Raw genomic sequence first — 17938 nt, forward strand, 5'->3', positions numbered from 1 at the left:
ATCGTGCGGTGAACAATGCTTTCGACCTCCTAACGGACTCCTTTGATTATTTTTTAATATAACTTTCACATAGATAAGCGGCCTTATGCAACGCTCCATAGCGTTACATGCGCCAATTCGATATCCGGAGCTCGCGTTTAACGCTCGCTTTTCTCATTAAACGACAATTAAAGTCTATAACTTTTGCAATTTTTCGCAAAGATAACAACCATTCCTTTTATTATATCTTCGTATCTTTTGCCTTCCCTCTAAACTCTGATTTACTTCGTAAATTCATAAAACTCCTCGTGTTTGCTTCGAAAAAAGATACGGTATAAAAAATACCAAGCTAACCTATAATCGCGTTCATCAATTCGTGTAATTCGAAAAGTTGAAAAAGTCAGTATCCGCCGAAATAACTTCCGCCAGACATTCTGGTGGCGCTGGGGATGCGTTTTACGTGACATTTAAATCTTCCATCGTGCGCGTGTAATCCGACGTAAACACACTATTATACAAAACAACGAAGGAATATGCGTGCAACGAATCTCGATGCTTTATAACGACGCGACGCGCATTTTCACGCAGATTTCATAGTGATAGAACATGGCATTGTATATTAAAATAATCTCGATGATCGCGAGGGAAATCTGGCATCGTTCTTCCAACGACTTGCATACCTTTCGATATGTAACGAGAAAAGGTGTACCGAAGAGACGCGGGGGTAGATCTGCACGAAGAAAAAAACTATTGCTTAGTCGCGCGAGAACGAAAACGAAAAGAGAACGAGAGATAAATGGAGAGACAGATTATGAGATAGAGAGAAAGAGAAAGAAAAGGAAATACCGAGGGAAAGGGAAAAAGAGAGATTCGCACGTAGAATATTGCGCGTGCTCGCTGTTCTCGCATATTATTTGACACCTACCTCTATGCACAACGGCTCGAGTCCTGCCACAGGCGTCCTTTCCGCCGCGATTCTCGTCCTTCCGACCGGTTCTGCCAGCACCGTCGATTACTCATTTACGGTCATTGTACCGCATCCTGTCACACTGCACTAACTACCCACGGTATCACACGTGTGTCGCACGATTGCGTGTTGTCGGTCTCTCGTGTTCAACAATGAACAAAGAAATTTATAGTCAGACAGAAAAAGAGAGACAGAAATAAAGGAAATAGTAGATGCGACACCAACCCGACTCAACAATAAACGAACAGGAACGCGTTCCGCGTTGCACTGACGGGAACTCGTGCGAACGAAGACTCCGAGGACAACGACTTCCCCTACCACGTCGCGTTCGACCCAGCTGTACTGCGCCCTCTCTCCTTCTGCCTTACAAACTCTCCTATATCCATTCTTATTCCCCCAATAGCGCGTGCTCTTTCTTTTTCAAAGACCAAGCCTGGTCTGGACGCGAAGCGATGCTTTCCAATAGTGGCACGCTATACCACCAACCCTTCCCAGTGGAAAGTACCCCACTCTACTATCATGTACTGACTCCCACCTCCCTGTAACTTGACCTTAGTCGTCGGTCAAAGGAAAGGAGTATTCCTGAAACAGAAGGGCGACCGAAGGGTTTATGATCATCATCCTGTAAGGTTGGTACCAATGGAAAATAATCGATACCTTGATACCGCAATTTTTTTTACCGATTTTTATTAAAATTTATCACAATCACTGCACTTTTTTTTGCAAAATAATACTCCTTCGATAAATAATAAACATCTTATTTAATAAGATTTATCTAATATCGATATATCTATGATGAAATAAATAAGTTATTTTTTGATGCGAAAATGTAATATAGAAAATTCTATATTATTACCATTGCTCACATATCTACGAGGTCAATTACAACGCCAATTATACGGTAAATGGAAGAAGGTGAACATGTGATATCAATGATATTGAATTTGCTTAATAATACGTAAAAAATTTCTTTCTTCAAAAACTTCTGCAACAGACTTAGCTTTTCTCATACTCGATTACCTCTTATTATAACTCGTAGAATACATTATATATATTTTGTTTATTTTTTCTTTTCGTTAGTGCTAACTATAATTGATCAGACTAAAATATTTTTGCATTTTTAATTTTCTTTCCTTTTTTTCTCTGTTTAAATAAAATATTTTATAATTTTATAAAGTTGTATAATTTAAAATTCTTTTTTAATTTGAAATTAAAGTTTAAACTTTTGATTTAAAACTGTCTCAAGTACTGTTTCGCAGATTCATTATGCTAACCACGAACAATTTATATGAATAAAAGATCACGTACTTCTGTTGTCATTATTGATTAATAATATCAAGAGAAATAAAATTATCATATGAAATTTAAATGAAGATCGATCGATCGCTAATGGTAACTGATTGTTACAATTAATGTACGTAACACTCGAGGATGTCGCCTCTATACAGTGAAAAAGTCGGATAAGGTTATGTTACTCAGTAGCTTAACCTTATCTTGGATAACGTTATTTGACACGTAAACAACAAAGTTTTGTATTATGGTAATTGCAACTTTTAAATAATATGAATTTTATAAAAAAATACTAATACTTATCCTTATTTATTTTATATTTTAGGCTCGTTATTTTCGAGAGGAAGATATAGATGGTATTGTGTTAATTTTTATTATTCAGGATTATTATTTATAAAATAAAGACTTGTTCTCTTACAGAATTCAGGGAATGTTTTTATCTATTTGCAAGGAATGGTCAAATACGTACTTTGGACGAACTTACAATCATTATGAGATCATTAGGATTAAGTCCAACTATTGCAGAATTGAATAAATATTTAAAAGATAAAGGTATAAAAATAAATTGTATAAATGAAATTCCAATTTCTTAAAATTACAATTATCTTAGGTGGAAAAATGTCTTTTGCCGATTTTTTGGAAGTCATGCATCTACAAACTAGAGCTGAGGATTTACCAAAAGAAGTGATAGATGCTTTTCAAGCTGCAGATAAATTTAGGACTGGCACTATACCAGCTAGACAGTTGGCGCATATGTTGCTCCACTGGGGTGAACAATTAAGTAACAAAGAAGGTTGGTCTTTTATTACTTTACTATTACAAAATATTCCAACGATCATTGTTTAAATTTATTCGTGTTTAATTTCCAGTGGAACAAATTTTCAGAGAGGCAAATGTGTCTCCAAATGGACAAGTAAAATACGAAGATTTTGTTAAAATAGCTTGTGCGCCTGTACCTGATTACTATTAAAATGAATATTTTTCATATTTTTTAAAGATATTTATATAATTTTTTATACAATACACGTATCAAATTAATAAAATGATAAAAATGATCGTAAAAGAAAAAGAATTTATTTTCTTCCAGCAACTTATCTTCGACAAACGAACGTTGTACATACACCTTATTCCTAAAAATTGCTTATATAATAGTTAGTTTAATACTTATATCATGGATCTTATTTGAAAACAAAGTTACTCGAATTTCGTATTGGAAAATTTTCAACTCAATTAATCTACCATCGTCCTTTCCCTATCTTAACCCTGTTTGGCAATGTTCGTGCTTGGCGGAGAACCACACAGGATGACCGTAGTGCTGACGATCGTCGTCAAAAAAAAGACGCAAAGAAGCGCTCGATCGCTGACCAACGCGACCTGTTTCCAATCAAATTCCATTCGTTCGCGACGATCCTGCTCCGCCAGTCGTTTCTCGTTTCTCTCGATCGTCGCGTGCACTCTCCCTAGCACGCGTGACCATTGAGCTTCAAGGCCACCTTCTTTTCCAAGATCTGCGCCAAGTTGTTCCTTCTTAAGCATCGTTGGAACATCGATGAATTTTCGCACAAATCCCGCAAAACTCACCTAAACTGGGACTGCTGCTATTACTTTCCTCCCTCCTAGTTACGAACTTGGGCGACGATTGCGATTGGGCCAGCTCCGGTTTGCAGTGCAGCGGACAATTGTTTTTTCTTCTTGGCGGTTCGACCGGTTCCTAATGCAAATCGTGCATCGTTTATGGGCGTACATCGGGGGGAAATAAGTAAACTCCTCGTTCGAGGAACAAATCTTACCGATCTTCTCTCCTCCTGAAAGTTGAGGAGCACTATCCTGGCGAGCTTGTCCAAGACCAATGATCTAACGATACCAGGTACTCTGGTACCTCGAACACCGCGGTGATGAAGATTCAAAGTGACCACCGCTAACGCTGAAGCGAATGTCACCAGGCATATACTGACTCCGTAATAAAGACCTGAAAATGATGATGCGATAATTGATAATAAAATACGCAAAACAAATTAACCATTATTCCAATCTGATTAAAACTCCGCCAAATTTTCCGCTGTATAAATTAATTGTCCAGCAAGTTCCCAATTAGAGAGAGAGTTTCGCGATAAATGAAATCGAGCACGATGTTTCTACAATGGGATAAACGTGATTCCGTTGCATCTCGCATTCGTATCGGAGGACTTTCAAAGAGACATTTGGGAGTTTTCAATCAACATGGCTCCACCATTGTTAGCATTGATACTACCAGTCATTGTGCCACAAATATCTGAACCTTTTACGCAAATTCTATTCGCAACAATTCGCTCGATAACGTATCTCGTACAAAGTATCATCGATCCCCTTTGGGAGAAATGCAAAGAAAAGTTTTTAACCAATGGAGGCTGAATTTCACGTTTCAACAAATACAGATAATGACTGTAATGTCTTCTTTCGTCTTTGTCTCGTCTCTCTATTTTTATACGATAATAATTCGACGGCGTGTCGCCGAATTTATTATTATTACTATTATTTTTATTTCCGAAAGATTCGTCGCCAACAAGCTTTACTTTTATTTATTTTTTTTTTTTTCGTTTCAATTATTTTCTTCGTTTCCAATATTGTTCAAAGGCTTTTGAATTATCGCCGATTAAACGATACTCACTTATTAATGGTGTTTTCTCCGTGGGCGGCAGTGACTCGCGAATAGTCATTAGGAAGACCGTCATAGAGAGTAGGGCCGAAATCCCGAGGGTGACTTTCTCCCCCGATTCAGACGGCACGTAGAATACCAACAGGGCTGAACAAACGAAGACGAGTTAAAAAAAAAAGTTGGAGAGCTCGGTGTATTCCCCGTCACGGAATATCGAATGGGATTCGCAGAAATTCTAAGACGTCTGAGCGAGAGCGTCAAACTTTTCGTGTCGGGGAAGCAAATAAAGAGGGGGGAGAGGAGGAGGAAAGTTCCGCGCGAAAAATCGAGTGGAGGACGAGGGTCTCATTGTTAACCGATTCTAGCCTCGTGCTCGTTTCCTATACAAAGATTCGAACGCTTTTTCCCTTTCTATCCTTTCCACGGAGGAATTCTACTATAGCAGAAGAAGAAGAAAAAAAAGAAAGAAAGAAAGAAAGAAAGAAAGGTGACGCGACTCGTCATCCTTCGTACGATTCGAGGGCTTTAATGAAATTTCCTCTTCAGATCCGATAAGAACGCTTGACCCTCTTACAGATAAGGCTCCGCCTTTGTAACAAACAGCCGTGTATCGTCCCTCGAACTTATTGCGATATCGCAATGGCTCCACCACTCGCGTGGAATGAAACAACAGAAAAAATACGAAAATATCAAATATCACTCACCGACACTGTTGATGAGTATGCAGGGAAGTATCAGATTGAAGACGTAGAACATGGGCCGACGTCGGAGTCGTATCTCGTAAGTGATGTCCGGATACGGTTCCGGGCAGCAAGAGTAATACTCCACGTTCCTTCTCGCGGAGAAATTGACCAGGTCGAATTCACCGTTCGCTTGATAATTGCTCACGTCTCCTTGCTCGCTTTGCTTCTCCAGCTCCAACTGTATCATCAACCGTGGCGTTTCAGCGCTTCTTTCAGCGCAACGATTAAAGCGGTGGAAAAGGAAGAAGATGTAATAAACGATTTGCAAAAACCACGTTTCCTTGGCGGGCAGCAATTATCTCTCCAAAAGAAGGGGAGGGGGATGGAACTAATGTTCTCAGGTATCCGGATTAAAACGTTAGATCGTCGATTTGAATTAGATCCAACAGGATGGGACGCGATTACTTGTCAATATATTTCGCGTGATAATGGACAGACAGGTGTCAAGACAGAAACGAATCCAAGCGAAAACCGTATTCGATATGACGTAGGATAGAAATGGCTCTTCCAAGGATACAATTTTTATTTCTATTTATTTATTTATTTTTTTTTTTTTTTGCTTAGCGAAAAATCATGCGAATACCTTTTCACCCTTGCCTTCCACACCTTTTGCGTTAATTTCCTGGCATTTAATCAATTAAATGGATGGAATTTTTCCGTGGAGGTGGAGGAGGAAAAAACGTATTTCCAAGGTATTTGAGAAAGGCAAAACGTAGCGACACGCAAAATGTATTCCATGAGGGATAGGAAATGGGAAAACTCTGTGAAAGGATGGGTTCGAGCGTGGAGCTTCGTCGGCATGGAGAAACGACTCGCATTGAATTCTTCTCGCATTTGGGATTAAGCTGTTCGATTTAAGCCCGTGCCATTTTTGCGACCTGCCGAGCCGGCATTTTCGATTTGTCCCCGTTAAGCGGCCCTGGACTTCGGCAAGGGCCGAATCCTATTCCGATCACGCGAGAAATCTGTCCCAACGTTATCGTTGTATCGCGATTTCCTTGCCCTTTAGAAAATGTCTAAATTTGAGAAAAAAAAAAAAAGGAAAACATTGTCGAAATTTTTCCTTTCAACACGAATGACCTGCTGGAAAAAATGAAATGATTAAATAATACTCTCTTGATTCGTTAATTAAAGATAAAGGGAAGATACGCGTGTAATAATCAAACGAAACTTTTCGCGTTAATTATCATGCACACGTTTCACACAGTTCTTCTTATCTAGAGATATTTCAGACACTCGTAGCACAAACTTGCACAAATTATGAGGGTAAATTTAACGTAAATTTCCGCGACAACATCCTCGAATTAATTTAATCAAACTACTTTTTCTTTTCCGTATCTTTTTTCGTCTGGTTTCGCGATGAAACGAACGATGAATCGAAGATCATCCCTCAACGATATACATTCGTCCATATGCAAACTCTTTGCACTCAATGGATCAACTTTTAATCCTGGACGAAGCGCTCGTGAAACGTTGAGATTTTTTAAGACAAGAAAGGATCGGAGGGGAATTAAACGGATAGATTTTCAAAAGAGGAAGAGGAACCGGAAACCAAAGGACAAAGGGGATATTCGGAACGGAAGTTAGCCGGAGGAGACCAATGTCAAGTGTCAAGGTTTCGGTTAAACTCATTCCCCCTCTCTGTGATATTTTTATTGTCTGAGCGGATGGCTCTCCGGCCCGTATATCACATTCTAATCTGCATATCCTGTCCCCCCCCGAGAGAGGAACTGCGTGAAATTGAGGGCAATGCAGGGAAGGCTCGGGCCGATCGCTCTCCGATTAAATCTCTTGTTCGTTCGTTTCGTTTAAACGCTACTTGACCGCTATTTTACGCTGCTATAATATTTGCGCACGCTTTAGAATTTTTTTTAAGAAGAAGAAGGAATCTCTGTAACGCGAGAAAAAAAAAATATATAAACATGTCCAACATGTTCACGTGTTTTTGATTGCCACATCAGAAAAGAAAAATAAAAAAAAAAAAGGATCGGAGAACAATGTAAGTAATTTAAAAATCGATTCGAATAAAATGCATTCGAACGCGTTGGATTTCACATGCTGGTCGACTGGTTATAGTTCGAGTTAATTGCGTGGAAAACTGTATTCCGCCTTCTTCTAATCGGTTGAATTTCGCGGTCTCCAAAATTGCCATTCCCGATATTCTCGAAATTTTCCACGGGAACAGCTTCCCTCGATCTTTCACGATCGAAATGATTTCCAAGCGAGGGAAATAAAGGAAGGGGGGAGGGGAGGGAGGGGGGGAAGTCCCCTCGTCGAGATTGATCTTACTTGATATCCATCGTACGTCCAGGAGGCCCATTTCAACACGCACCGTTGCTCGTCGAAAGGGAAGAACTCGACGTCGATGTCGCAGCTGCTGCGAAATATCCCATGGCTCAGCCACACCACTTCCCCCGTGTGACTCACTATCACGTTCGTATTGATGACTGCCGAGCTGTATTGCGGATCGGCGCTACGAACAGAAAAAACCGGCTGATTCTTCAACGACGGAAGATTGACGCGCGTCTTTCGATCGATATCGAAACTTCTATCTTACGACACCAAAATATCGCACCACCTTCTTCCTCTTTTTCTTTTCTTCTCCACGTTTTCGTTTCCCAACCATTTCTTTTTTTTCTATCGTCGAAGAAAGAATCATGGCTTACTTGTTGTAGAGAATCGTGTCCGGCCTCCAGACGCGATTGTAAGGAACACGGATCACTCGGATCCCAGCGAACTCCGAGGCGTTCCATTTCAGGTGATGGTCCGTCCAAATCTGTGTCACCCAGCAATTGGTCGTCAGTATCTGATTCTTCTCGTCCTGCGAGCGAAAAATCGAAAGGATTTATACGTACGTCCGACCGAAATAATATCGGACGAAAGATGATTCTCCTCGAGTCAATCGCACGAGACAAATCGCCATTTGTCCTAGGCGATCTCTGCTCTCCAAAGTCTCGGAGATGCATGTCTTCGTCGAAAGTATGAAAAGAGACGTATACAGGTCGTAATGAATATAAATCGATATTTCCCGGCTAAACTAAACGGCAGCGTATCGCTGGAATGCCGATACTTCTGCCCAAGTGGAAATTAATGCTACTTCGAACAGGGTCGACCCATATTTCCCCAACACGAAGCAGTGGATCCAGTAATCCGAATGGCAATTTTTCTCGCTTTGTACCCGCGTTCTTTTACGATTTCTTTTTCACGATATCTCGATTCCCTGTGCACTCCGTGATGTTTCTTTGTGGATGGAATCGACTCGATTTTTAAGAATCGATCGATGAAAGACGAAGTCTCGTGGTAACACGTTGATTTTCCCCGAGAAATTGGGAGAATTGGCCAATCTCGTCGTTTGATGAAATCACATTTACATCGACGATTTAAATTTACGAGGTAAATCGGGGGAGTTCGTTCTCCTCTCAAATTCTCCATACTCACCACGTCGATTATGTGATGAAGAGAAAGACCAAAGACGACCGCCAGGGGTTGGGAGGAATTCTCGGCTGGCCGTACACCGGCGTCGTATCCATCGAGCAGATATTTCGTCAATCTATATTCGTGTTCATCCCCAAAACCTGGAAAAGCAAGTATTCGTGGAATTCAATTCGTCCAAGAATCGTCGCAACAATCAAATTTCGCGTGATAAATTTTTCCTTCAATTTCTTTCCCCCGATCTTCAACGCGCGTAAATCTTATTTTTCCACGGTGAAATATAACGAATTTAAAGGAATTTAAAGGAATTAGAGTATCAAAGGGGAGGGCAAGTTTTAATTGTCTGTCGCAAATTTAATCTCTGCCTTCGATCTCTAATCACGAATCTAATCTCTTTCCTTAAATCAAGGATATCCATTATAGCGTTTCCGATCAGCGGATAGAACCGTTCGTTTCATCGAAGGTGGCTATTGTGTCTCGAAACGCGGGGAAGCCCTCTCGTAGACCACCGAGGCCAATCTGCCCTTCATTTCATCTTTTCTCGAAGCTCGCCAGGCGTTGCATTCAAACCTCAATTAGATAAAGGATCTCTCGGCGGAGAGACAATGATACAACAGGGGTATTTTTACTTATCCGATTAATTAGAAAATAGGAGAAAGAGAACGAACCCTTTGACCTTTTAAAATTTTCTTAAACGCCTCCTCCTCTTTTTCAAACCGTGAAATAAATTCGCTCCTTGAAAAAAGTGGTTACGTTTTTTTTATTCTTTTTTTTTTTTTTTTTTCCCCAGATTCCAGGCAAGTTTTTTCGAGGCGATCCCCTGCTCCAGTGTGTTTGGTCTTTGAGGGGTGTAAGGTCACGAAAGTGACACACGGTTCAGCGAATTTTCCCCTCCCCCTCTTAATTCCGATCGTTAAACCGACGTCACGCGTCGCGATATATCCCTATTCCCTCTTTTCCCAATTATTCGACTATCTGTCCGTTCTATCGTCTGCTAGAAAATTATTCGAAAATCGTTGAGAAATCGTCGCGACGCGATAAATTCTTCGACTCGTTGCTCTTCTTTTTTTTAAATCTCGTAAAAGACGCGAGTTAAAAATGATCGAGTGAAAGAAACGAAGGGAGGATCTAATTTTAACGACCGATCTATCAAGTCGATTTACGTCGTTTCTTTTTTCTTCTCGTTTCGGATAAGATCGATAATTTCCAAATTGAACGCGTCGAATATACTTTTCTACACGCTACACGTTTACGCGGCGACGTTTAAGAGAAATTTTTCAGAGAGAGAGAGAGAGAGAGAGAGAGAACCGCGAAAATCCGCTTTTTCTTCGCCACGACGATGAAATTCTATTCAGACCCCGCCGCGCTTTGGTAAATTCGCGCTTTCGGAAGAATCAGTGCGCGAATTTTTTCCACCTTGTGAAATTCGATTCGTCGCGTAATTTTCACGCAACGTTTCTTCATTCTCCCTCATCCGCGATTGATCGAGACAAATTTTTCAACGACGTCGTAGATGACAATCGTCGAGTATTTGAAAAGCAACGTCTCGAACCGAGAGGAGTGGAGAGGAAAAAAAGCCGAGGATTCAACTTGATTGCGTTTCGCGAATTAGCGGGCAATCGATACGCGATCGATGCCAGGAAATGCACTCTCATCCCCGTTGATTCTTTCATTCGAAGGGCCGTTCGAGAATCCTCGAAACGAAAAAGATCCTTTCGCGCCTTTAATACTCGTGCAACGACACGGGAGATCCTTTCGAGATCGAAACAAAACCGTAATTCCCCGTCGATAATCGTACTTGCTCGTAGGATAAAGAAATTTTGATAAAACGTTTTCCTATATCGAGGAAGGAAAGGAAAAAATATTCCAGAGAATGAGAAATCGTCGATTCGACGAATGAAACGGATTTGGAAACTTATCGTGTGCGTGCAACTTTGAAAGATGAAAGCTTTTCAATTTTCCTTTCCAACATTTTTCTTTTTACCTCTCCCTTTTTTCCGGAGGACGAAAGTTTCTCGGTTCGGCCGTTGCGTTGTTAAAAATTCATTCTCCAGCTCTTTAACGAAACAAGGTCGAAAGGTGGGAAAGTTTTGCGCTCGAACGATTAACGCTCGCCGATTCTTAATCGACGGTAAACAAACGGATCGATCTATTTGGTGAACGAACGAACGGGTCGATTTTTCAAGGATGCCGGAGGATGTGCAAATCTTGACCGGTTTGCTGTTCGACGATTCGTGGAATCGGCTATGATGGGAAGGGAGGGAAATCGACGTTTGCAAAACCCGGAAGGAAACCTCGAAGGCTTGAAAACTGTCGGTTGAACCGAGCTTAACTCTGAGAAGCAAACTTCAGGACAGTTCCCGGTAAGTGGCCTCTCTCCTTTTCGTTCTTCTTTGTTCACTTTTAATTGTCCATTTCCGTGAGAGAAGGTACACATATGCAAATAGAGAAGTTTATTCGTTATGGATGATGCTGCGAGTTCCACGCATAAAAGTTATGTTAACACACCGACATTTGCATCGTACAGAATTTACCCTTTTCTCCTAACCGTCGAGTTAATGCCTTGGCTTATATAGATGTACGACACAGGGAATACGTTCTTTCAGGAAAGAGAGTTATATTATATATCTCTCAACAATTCAGAGACAAAAGAGTGGAGATACACGAATTATTTAAACTGTTGTTGTTCCTCAATAATTCTTCGGTGGCTGAACGTTCGGGGCAGAAGAAAATCGAGGTCGTTTATTTTCGTGGAAACAAGTTAAACTGGTCCGTTAGATATGGCCCGCAGGAAGTTCCCGACTATTTGTTATTTGCATCTTAACGAGAAGTGTTTTCCTTGGTCCCGTCTCGTGGACGATATCGGTAACAGAGCTAACATCTCGAGATGTGACATTATTATATCCCCATATTTTCCTAGAGCCAAAGAAAAAGAGAGAGAGAGAGAAAAAATAACAATAATAATGATAATGATCCACGATCGAACACTTTTCTATCGAGATCCGAAATTTAATTTTGCTACAATACGTGTTAAATACGTAACGTAAAATATTCAGAAGAATTTGAGATGGTTTTGAAGAAATAGGATATTCGTATATTCGTGAAGATATTATGTAAAAAAAGACTTGAAGCCTCGGACAGGTTTGAGCGATGAGGAAAAGATACGATCGAGGAGGAGAAAATTGAGGATAAAATCAGATTCATCGAGGGACGATAAACACGTTGGCCATTTAAAGACCGAGCGGGAAATTTTTCGAAGGAAGAAACTTATTTATAACTCAATCGGTGCTCGTTAAATTCTTGCTCGGGAAATCCTGTAGGCCGGGGCAATCCAGTTACCGGATAGACAGAAGAGATTACCTTTAATCGCGAGGCCGGCATCCTTAATCAGTACTTTTCTCGACGTTGGTTACGCATCGAGATTGAATCTGGTATGCAAACAAGATTATGTACTTTTTCTTCAACCTCCCTATTTGTTCTCTCGTTCAGATAACATGATATAGCAATCAATTTTCAGATTTGATCAAGTGAAGATTGCAAAGGTCGTGCAAAGTAACAGAAAAAAAAAAGGAAAAAATTTTTTTCTTTCGTAGTTCATTGTGCGCGATATCTTAAAGTAATTATTCGAACAATCGAGAAAAAAGTTTTAAGAAATGAGTAATAGAAATAAAAGATATTTATATTAAATACACCGTTTAAACAAACATAAGAAAAAAAAATATTATACGTGTCAATAAAAATTGATTTCCTTTTTTTTTTTGTCTCCTGTAAAATTCAATTAAAAAAAGATGAAAGAATAAAATCCACGGTAAATATTGGCAAAATTTAGAAAAGAGAAAAACTTAAATTTACTCGAAAGAATGAATAGAAAAACGACTTACCGTTCCCGAAAATGATGGCCAAAACTCCGTAATGAAGGAACAGGACCAAAGGCGACATGGAATTGATAGACCACTTAAACGCGAGACCGCCTGTCCTCGACTGGTATCCGATGCTTTTCAACCACCGTGCAATTTCGACCCTGAATCCCGCGCTACCCCTACCAGCGCACCTCTATTCCCAAGAAAATTCGCGCAGGCGTTTCAAACAATGCAGACACGAATGTTAAACAAACTGGCTGCTTGTACAAGGTTGGAATCATTCTGGTGTTTCGCGCCCGATCCTCCCAAAGAGGAGGATCACCACTTCCGTCGATTAGAAATTTGATTCGATTAGCAGCGGAAAGCAGATAATTCCGCGATGACGGAATTAAACGGGGTTTTCGTCATTTCGAATCTCCCATTCTAATTCTTGATTAACTAGGATCAATTTTTAGAATTAATATTAGAGTTGAATGATATTATTATAGAAAGATTGATATAACGAAATTTTTCATTAAAGTTTGAAAATTTTATAAAATACTCTCCTTTCGTTCCATTCCATCGATGATAATTTTAACAAAGGGATAAAAGTTATTTGATACTTGCAGAATCTCATAATGTAAAAACAGGATTCTCGCATTCTTTTGTTGTTTTGTATCCATTGATTTTCACCTGTCATTCCGACACGATTTTTAAATTGACAAGTAAACCTATAGTACAAAGGCATATCACATTTTAGTCTGTGAGTTTTAGCATTGTAACAATATCGTGAAAAATTCCCCGTTATACCATTTCAACGCTACACTCGAGTTGTCTTTCACAGGCTAGCGTGAATTTGATAATGTGAATAATATATGCCTTCAAAGTATCTGGAAAATGGATGTAAAGGAAAGTAACTGTATTAAGTGTAATGGAGATATAATTGATACCAGACACTGCCCGAAATGCTCGGCTTCGTTGAAGTTTCTTAAAACGTCGAGTTCTCTTGGAAATCAGGTTAAACAAGAATCAAACAAAACTACCGTAAAACCAATGGAAACCAATTACGTAACGCAAATCGTGTCTAGCGGAATTCGACCAGATAACGTTTATGAGGTTCAACACAACTACTTTCAGTTAAATTAAATCAGTGATACATTTATCGTTATTGTATCGTAGACAAAAATGTTGTTGGCGCCGGAGGTAGACCTGTCATCTATTAAAATAACCGTGAAAGGGAATAATCTTCGCGTGAACATGATTAAACCCTTAGATGATCAATTTGCAAAACAATTACCAGAGATGAATGAAAAATCAATCTTTACTGATGTAATTAAGAAAATGATGAAACATTGCGAGAATTTGTTAATACCAGACGGTATCGATAATGCAAAAGTACGAGCCGTAGTGGATAATAAACATAGAACGCTTGTGCTCACAGCTCCAGCGATAAAACTTAGCAAAATGAAAAAAATATATTGAGGAAAATTGAGCAAGAAAGTATTTCTTGATATTCTCTTCTATGAAGTTATGAACAAAATGTCAAATTCGATAAAGATAAAAGAAGATTATTCTACCAACTTCGTTTAGTTGACCCGTGAAAATGATTTCAAACAAATTTCCGTAACTTTTTTTTTTTTAATAATTTTTAAAGTTTAACTTTACTATGGATAAATTATTATATAATTATGAAGAAAATGCTGTCACTTTAAAGCGAAATGAGTACATGAACTTTGAAATAATGACAAACGGACAGAAGAAGAGTTTCAGATTTGAAAAAATTCCCAATTTTTATATTATTGATCATAAAGAATATTATGCCGTATGTTTTCTTTCATCAAGATTAATTGCCCGATTTAAAATTGAAAAATTTTATTAATACATATTTTTATCCAATTATAGGCAGAAATGAAGACCGAAGGATTGAAAGTAGGAACAGCTACTTTAGTGAATGAAAATACATTGAATATAAAATTGCATAGTTCGGAAGATTTATCGAATATTAGAAATCTAAATTTCTTAATGCCACCTGAAGCAAATGCGAAAGAAGTCTCAATCGAAATACTTAACGACACGATCTTTATGCGCGCTCCTCTTAAGAAAAAGAAATAGAACATAATACTATATGTATTTAATTATTATTATGTTTATACCTATAAAAAAGATTTAACATCAAAGGTAGGAGATACAAGTTACATCAATTACAAGACCGATCTTCCTGTAGTTGTCTTCCCACATTTTATTCAAAACAAATAAAGTTCATGGGTCAACAACAAATTCTTAATAAAAATGTTTACTTCTTAGCGGGTGCGGCTTTCTGGCTACTTTTTACCGATTTTTCGGATGCTTTTGTGGTTTTTGCCGGTTTTGCCGCAGTAACAGATGTTGCACTTTTTGCTTTTACCGCTTTCTTAGGTTTCGCTGCTCTTGCAGCCAAGATTTGCTTCCTGCGTCTTTCAAGGAGTAACTTAGTCTTGACGGCCGGTGTACTTTTTGGCAGCTTGACCTAGAAACATGGAATGTTTTCGTTAAAATCGGTAAAAACATATAGATTTATTCAATATCAAAAAATTAACTTACTCCACGCTTTTCTGCTAAAGCAAGCTCTCTTTCTTGTTGTCGTTTCCTAGCTGTTAAAATTGCTGCACGTTTCAGAACAGCTGCATACGGATTAAGACGTAACATCGCACGAGTGTTGCTCAATGGATTCAATTTCTTTACTCTGCGGACTACTTTCTTTCTGCAAGTTTGAAATTTATACTTAATAAATATATCATATATGAAACAATTATAAAAGATTCATAAAGAGTAAACGTCAGATATGGTTAAGTTATAATCACTGTCAATCAACAACACGGACCAAAAAATTTCATCATATATAGAAAATTGTATAATGTATTTTTAAATAATAACTTATAATATAAATCTATATACCTTGGTGCTCTCAAAACTTTACGAATTTCTTGAGATTTCAAAAGTCTCGACAAATCCGTATTCATCATTTTCGGGAAAGGTAAGTTATAATCGGCTTTAAGTTGCGATTCCTTACGCCAAGTTCCATAAAGAGCATCTAATTTTTCAAAGGCAGATTTTGTCCAAATTACAAAACGTCCAACATGACCACCAGGTGCCAATTTAAGCAGATTCATTTTGTTAATATTCATAAGATCAACACCGGGAATATTACGGAACGCTTTACGAATTCCCTAAATATAAGATAAAAAAAAAAAAAAAAGATAAATATTGATAAATATGATAAATAAATTATTATTTTTTTTTTTTTTTAGATTTCTACACACTTGGTCCTGATGATATACGATCAAAGGTCCACGACGTTGAATGCGTCTGCGGTTACGCATTTTACCTTTACCGGCACGAAAACGTTGAGATTTATATACCTATAAATAAAAGGTTATTATCTTTTTCTCAAATCAATGTATTTTAATTTAATTTGTTTGGTTAAATACACCCTGTCCTAGCAATTAATTTAGCTAGTAAAGAACGCCTATTATAACCATGTTTATATAGCACCTGATAGGAGCATCTGAATTAAAATTATTTTAACAAAGATGCGGACATTCTACAGTGCAAAAATGAAATTATTTAAAATATGCTTACTTTCTGAATATCATTCCATGCTTTAATACGTCTCAGAAAGATAACAGCTTGTTTAGTCTTGTTATACTCTTGAATTTTGTCCGATACTACTAAAGGAAGTTCTGGAATCTCTTGAACCATATGACCTGAACATAAAATAATACATAATGTAATAATTGGTCTATTTAGAGAAAATTAAATATATGAAAATTTCTGTATCAGATACTTCGAATGCTATAAATAATCAATGGTAAATCAGAAACACGGACCAAAAGCAATCATCATGAAAATAATAATAAATAGACTAAATTAGAATTATTATTCTTTTCTTTAAAAAAAAATTATTATTTACCCTTAGATTGTACAAGAGCTGGAACACCAGATGCAGCAATAGCAGAAACCATGGCATATCTTTTCTGATTAACATTAATTCGACGATGCCAGCGTCTCCAGGGTTTTGTTGGGGCAAACATGCGTCCACCTCTACACATGTTACCAAATGCACCTTGGCCAGAACGATGAGTACCACCACCACGTACACGAGGTATACGTGCTACAGCACGACCAGTACCCCATGACTCAGCAGAGGTTTGATGACCTAATAAAAGAAACCTACATTTAATAATTGTATATTAGTTCTTTAAGATATAAAAAAAAAAAATTGGGCACAAAATAATATATGCTCACCAGCTTCTTTAGAAACACAATATGGCTGCCTGCTGTTCTTTGAGACTTGTTGGTGAACAAAATTCACGATATCAGGCCGAATTGGTGCTTTGAAGACAGCCGGTAGAGAAATTGTATCTCCTGAAGATTCATTTTTATCGGTATATATAGTTACAAGCGGTCGCGCCGTTGATAACGACTGTAAAATGAAAATAATAATAATAATCAAAAAATAAGATAAAAATCCATTTATATCCAAATATATTATTGAAAATTAATGAGAGAAAAAAAAAAAAAAAAAATTTCGAGTTTTGGTAAAACTATTCTATTGATGAAATATATGGCGGACTAATTGATAAAAAGTATTTATATTTTTAATATAAATATATTCATACAAGATAAAACAGATTATTATATTTAATAGGAAGAAAATAAAGATAGTAAAAAAAAATATATGAAATTATAAGTTATACTTCAATATATAACAGAAATAAGCTATATTCATTTATATATCACAAGATGTTACACGTGGTCCAATTATGCGATCTGTGTACAATCTTAAGTTTATGTAAAACTTTTTAAAATTATAGAATATTTTAGCAATAAAATTATATAAGATATTAGATTCTCTTCAATTCCGAACAAAATATCAAATTTCTTACCATCTCACCTCTCTTTTCACAACTTTTCACACATCAGATATAAACTTACGATGCAGCTTGTACGCCTAAGCTGATTATAAAGGAAGTTGGACGCGAGCGGAAATTACACATTAAAAGTCGCGCATGCT

General features: G+C 37.9%; 5 protein-coding genes and 1 non-coding gene across 15 annotated transcripts in view; 2 read left to right on the plus strand and 4 right to left on the minus strand.

Moving 5' to 3' along the window:
• Window positions 1–1240, minus strand: part of LOC100868097 (disintegrin and metalloproteinase domain-containing protein 10) — a 29515-nt gene extending 28275 nt beyond the window's left edge. For 3 of the 5 annotated variants that reach the window (XM_086902430.1, XM_086902429.1, XM_086902428.1), the window contains exon 1: window positions 905–1240. The gene's annotated coding sequence lies outside the window, so the exon portion shown is untranslated. The remainder of the gene's footprint in view (window positions 1–904) is intronic. The other 2 variants (XM_086902432.1, XM_086902431.1) reach the window with 2 other exon arrangements.
• Window positions 1241–1467: 227 nt separating this feature from the next.
• On the plus strand, window positions 1468–3305 carry LOC100870588 (calmodulin-like protein 4). Of its 2 annotated transcripts, XM_003696074.4 has the most exons (6): window positions 1468–1575; window positions 2206–2486; window positions 2562–2592; window positions 2657–2788; window positions 2847–3029; window positions 3106–3305. In XM_003696074.4, exons 2-6 carry the CDS (start codon window positions 2484–2486, stop codon window positions 3204–3206), a joined length of 450 nt encoding a protein of 149 aa, XP_003696122.1. In that variant the 5' UTR covers window positions 1468–1575; window positions 2206–2483; the 3' UTR covers window positions 3207–3305. The 2 variants fall into 2 exon arrangements, with proteins under 2 accessions (XP_003696122.1, XP_086758571.1); XM_086902445.1 differs by lacking the exon at window positions 1468–1575 and having other exon boundaries at window positions 2349–2486; window positions 2641–2788.
• Window positions 3295–13101, minus strand: LOC100869756 (neuronal acetylcholine receptor subunit alpha-10). 3 transcript variants are annotated; one of them, XM_003696067.4, is made up of 9 exons: window positions 12928–13101; window positions 9053–9189; window positions 8281–8435; window positions 7904–8087; window positions 5576–5792; window positions 4884–5018; window positions 4027–4205; window positions 3818–3947; window positions 3295–3744 (listed from the first exon to the last, which is right to left on the minus strand). In XM_003696067.4, the coding sequence occupies exons 1-9, from the start codon at window positions 12983–12985 to the stop codon at window positions 3494–3496; spliced, it is 1446 nt and encodes a 481-aa protein (XP_003696115.3). In that variant the 5' UTR covers window positions 12986–13101; the 3' UTR covers window positions 3295–3493. The 3 variants fall into 3 exon arrangements, with proteins under 3 accessions (XP_003696115.3, XP_086758565.1, XP_086758564.1); XM_086902439.1 differs by lacking the exon at window positions 4884–5018; XM_086902438.1 differs by lacking the exons at window positions 9053–9189; window positions 12928–13101 and adding an exon at window positions 8470–8696 and having other exon boundaries at window positions 8281–8390.
• A 64-nt stretch (window positions 13102–13165) lies between these two features.
• Window positions 13166–15162, plus strand: LOC105736148 (uncharacterized). Of its 2 annotated transcripts, XM_086902444.1 has the most exons (4): window positions 13166–13648; window positions 13730–14001; window positions 14065–14707; window positions 14788–15162. In XM_086902444.1, exons 2-3 carry the CDS (start codon window positions 13783–13785, stop codon window positions 14365–14367), a joined length of 522 nt encoding a protein of 173 aa, XP_086758570.1. In that variant the 5' UTR covers window positions 13166–13648; window positions 13730–13782; the 3' UTR covers window positions 14368–14707; window positions 14788–15162. The 2 variants fall into 2 exon arrangements, with proteins under 2 accessions (XP_086758570.1, XP_086758569.1); XM_086902443.1 differs by having other exon boundaries at window positions 13550–14001.
• Window positions 15101–17886, minus strand: RpL4 (ribosomal protein L4). Of its 2 annotated transcripts, none has more exons than XM_012489593.3 (8): window positions 17811–17886; window positions 17170–17347; window positions 16835–17080; window positions 16504–16628; window positions 16185–16283; window positions 15820–16091; window positions 15466–15625; window positions 15101–15391 (listed from the first exon to the last, which is right to left on the minus strand). In XM_012489593.3, the coding sequence occupies exons 1-8, from the start codon at window positions 17811–17813 to the stop codon at window positions 15179–15181; spliced, it is 1296 nt and encodes a 431-aa protein (XP_012345047.1). In that variant the 5' UTR covers window positions 17814–17886; the 3' UTR covers window positions 15101–15178. The 2 variants fall into 2 exon arrangements, with proteins under 2 accessions (XP_012345047.1, XP_086758566.1); XM_086902440.1 differs by having other exon boundaries at window positions 16835–17094.
• Window positions 15696–15764, minus strand: LOC116414833 (small nucleolar RNA U18). The gene has a single exon (XR_004225389.1). It is a non-coding gene; the product is annotated as a small nucleolar RNA U18 (small nucleolar RNA).
• Window positions 17887–17938: the final 52 nt, after the last annotated feature.

This window comes from Apis florea, unplaced genomic scaffold, assembly GCF_048593485.1.
Source record: "Apis florea isolate Af1SG1 unplaced genomic scaffold, ASM4859348v1 contig_2272_pilon, whole genome shotgun sequence".
Classification (NCBI taxonomy): domain Eukaryota; kingdom Metazoa; phylum Arthropoda; class Insecta; order Hymenoptera; family Apidae; genus Apis; species Apis florea.

Excerpts from the sequence above, each read along its gene's own strand:
- LOC100870588 (XM_003696074.4), top strand. Across the intron at positions 2,789-2,846 it reads TAAATATTTAAAAGATAAAG|GTGGAAAAATGTCTTTTGCC; the intron begins GTATAAAAATAA and ends CAATTATCTTAG. Across the intron at positions 3,030-3,105 it reads ACAATTAAGTAACAAAGAAG|TGGAACAAATTTTCAGAGAG; the intron begins GTTGGTCTTTTA and ends TTTAATTTCCAG.
- LOC100869756 (XM_003696067.4), bottom strand. The coding sequence starts at position 12,985 with ATGTCGCCTTTGGTCCTGTTCCTTCATTACGGAGTTTTGGCCATCATT. Across the intron at positions 9,190-12,927 it reads GGCCATCATTTTCGGGAACG|GTTTTGGGGATGAACACGAA; the intron begins GTAAGTCGTTTT and ends TTGCTTTTCCAG. Across the intron at positions 5,793-7,903 it reads GGACGTACGATGGATATCAA|TTGGAGCTGGAGAAGCAAAG; the intron begins GTAAGATCAATC and ends TTGATGATACAG.
- LOC105736148 (XM_086902444.1), top strand. The coding sequence starts at position 13,783 with ATGGATGTAAAGGAAAGTAACTGTATTAAGTGTAATGGAGATATAATT. Across the intron at positions 14,002-14,064 it reads GACCAGATAACGTTTATGAG|ACAAAAATGTTGTTGGCGCC; the intron begins GTTCAACACAAC and ends ATTGTATCGTAG.
- RpL4 (XM_012489593.3), bottom strand. Across the intron at positions 16,092-16,184 it reads TCGTATATCATCAGGACCAA|GGAATTCGTAAAGCGTTCCG; the intron begins GTGTGTAGAAAT and ends TCTTATATTTAG. Across the intron at positions 15,626-15,819 it reads AAAGTTTTGAGAGCACCAAG|AAAGAAAGTAGTCCGCAGAG; the intron begins GTATATAGATTT and ends TCAAACTTGCAG.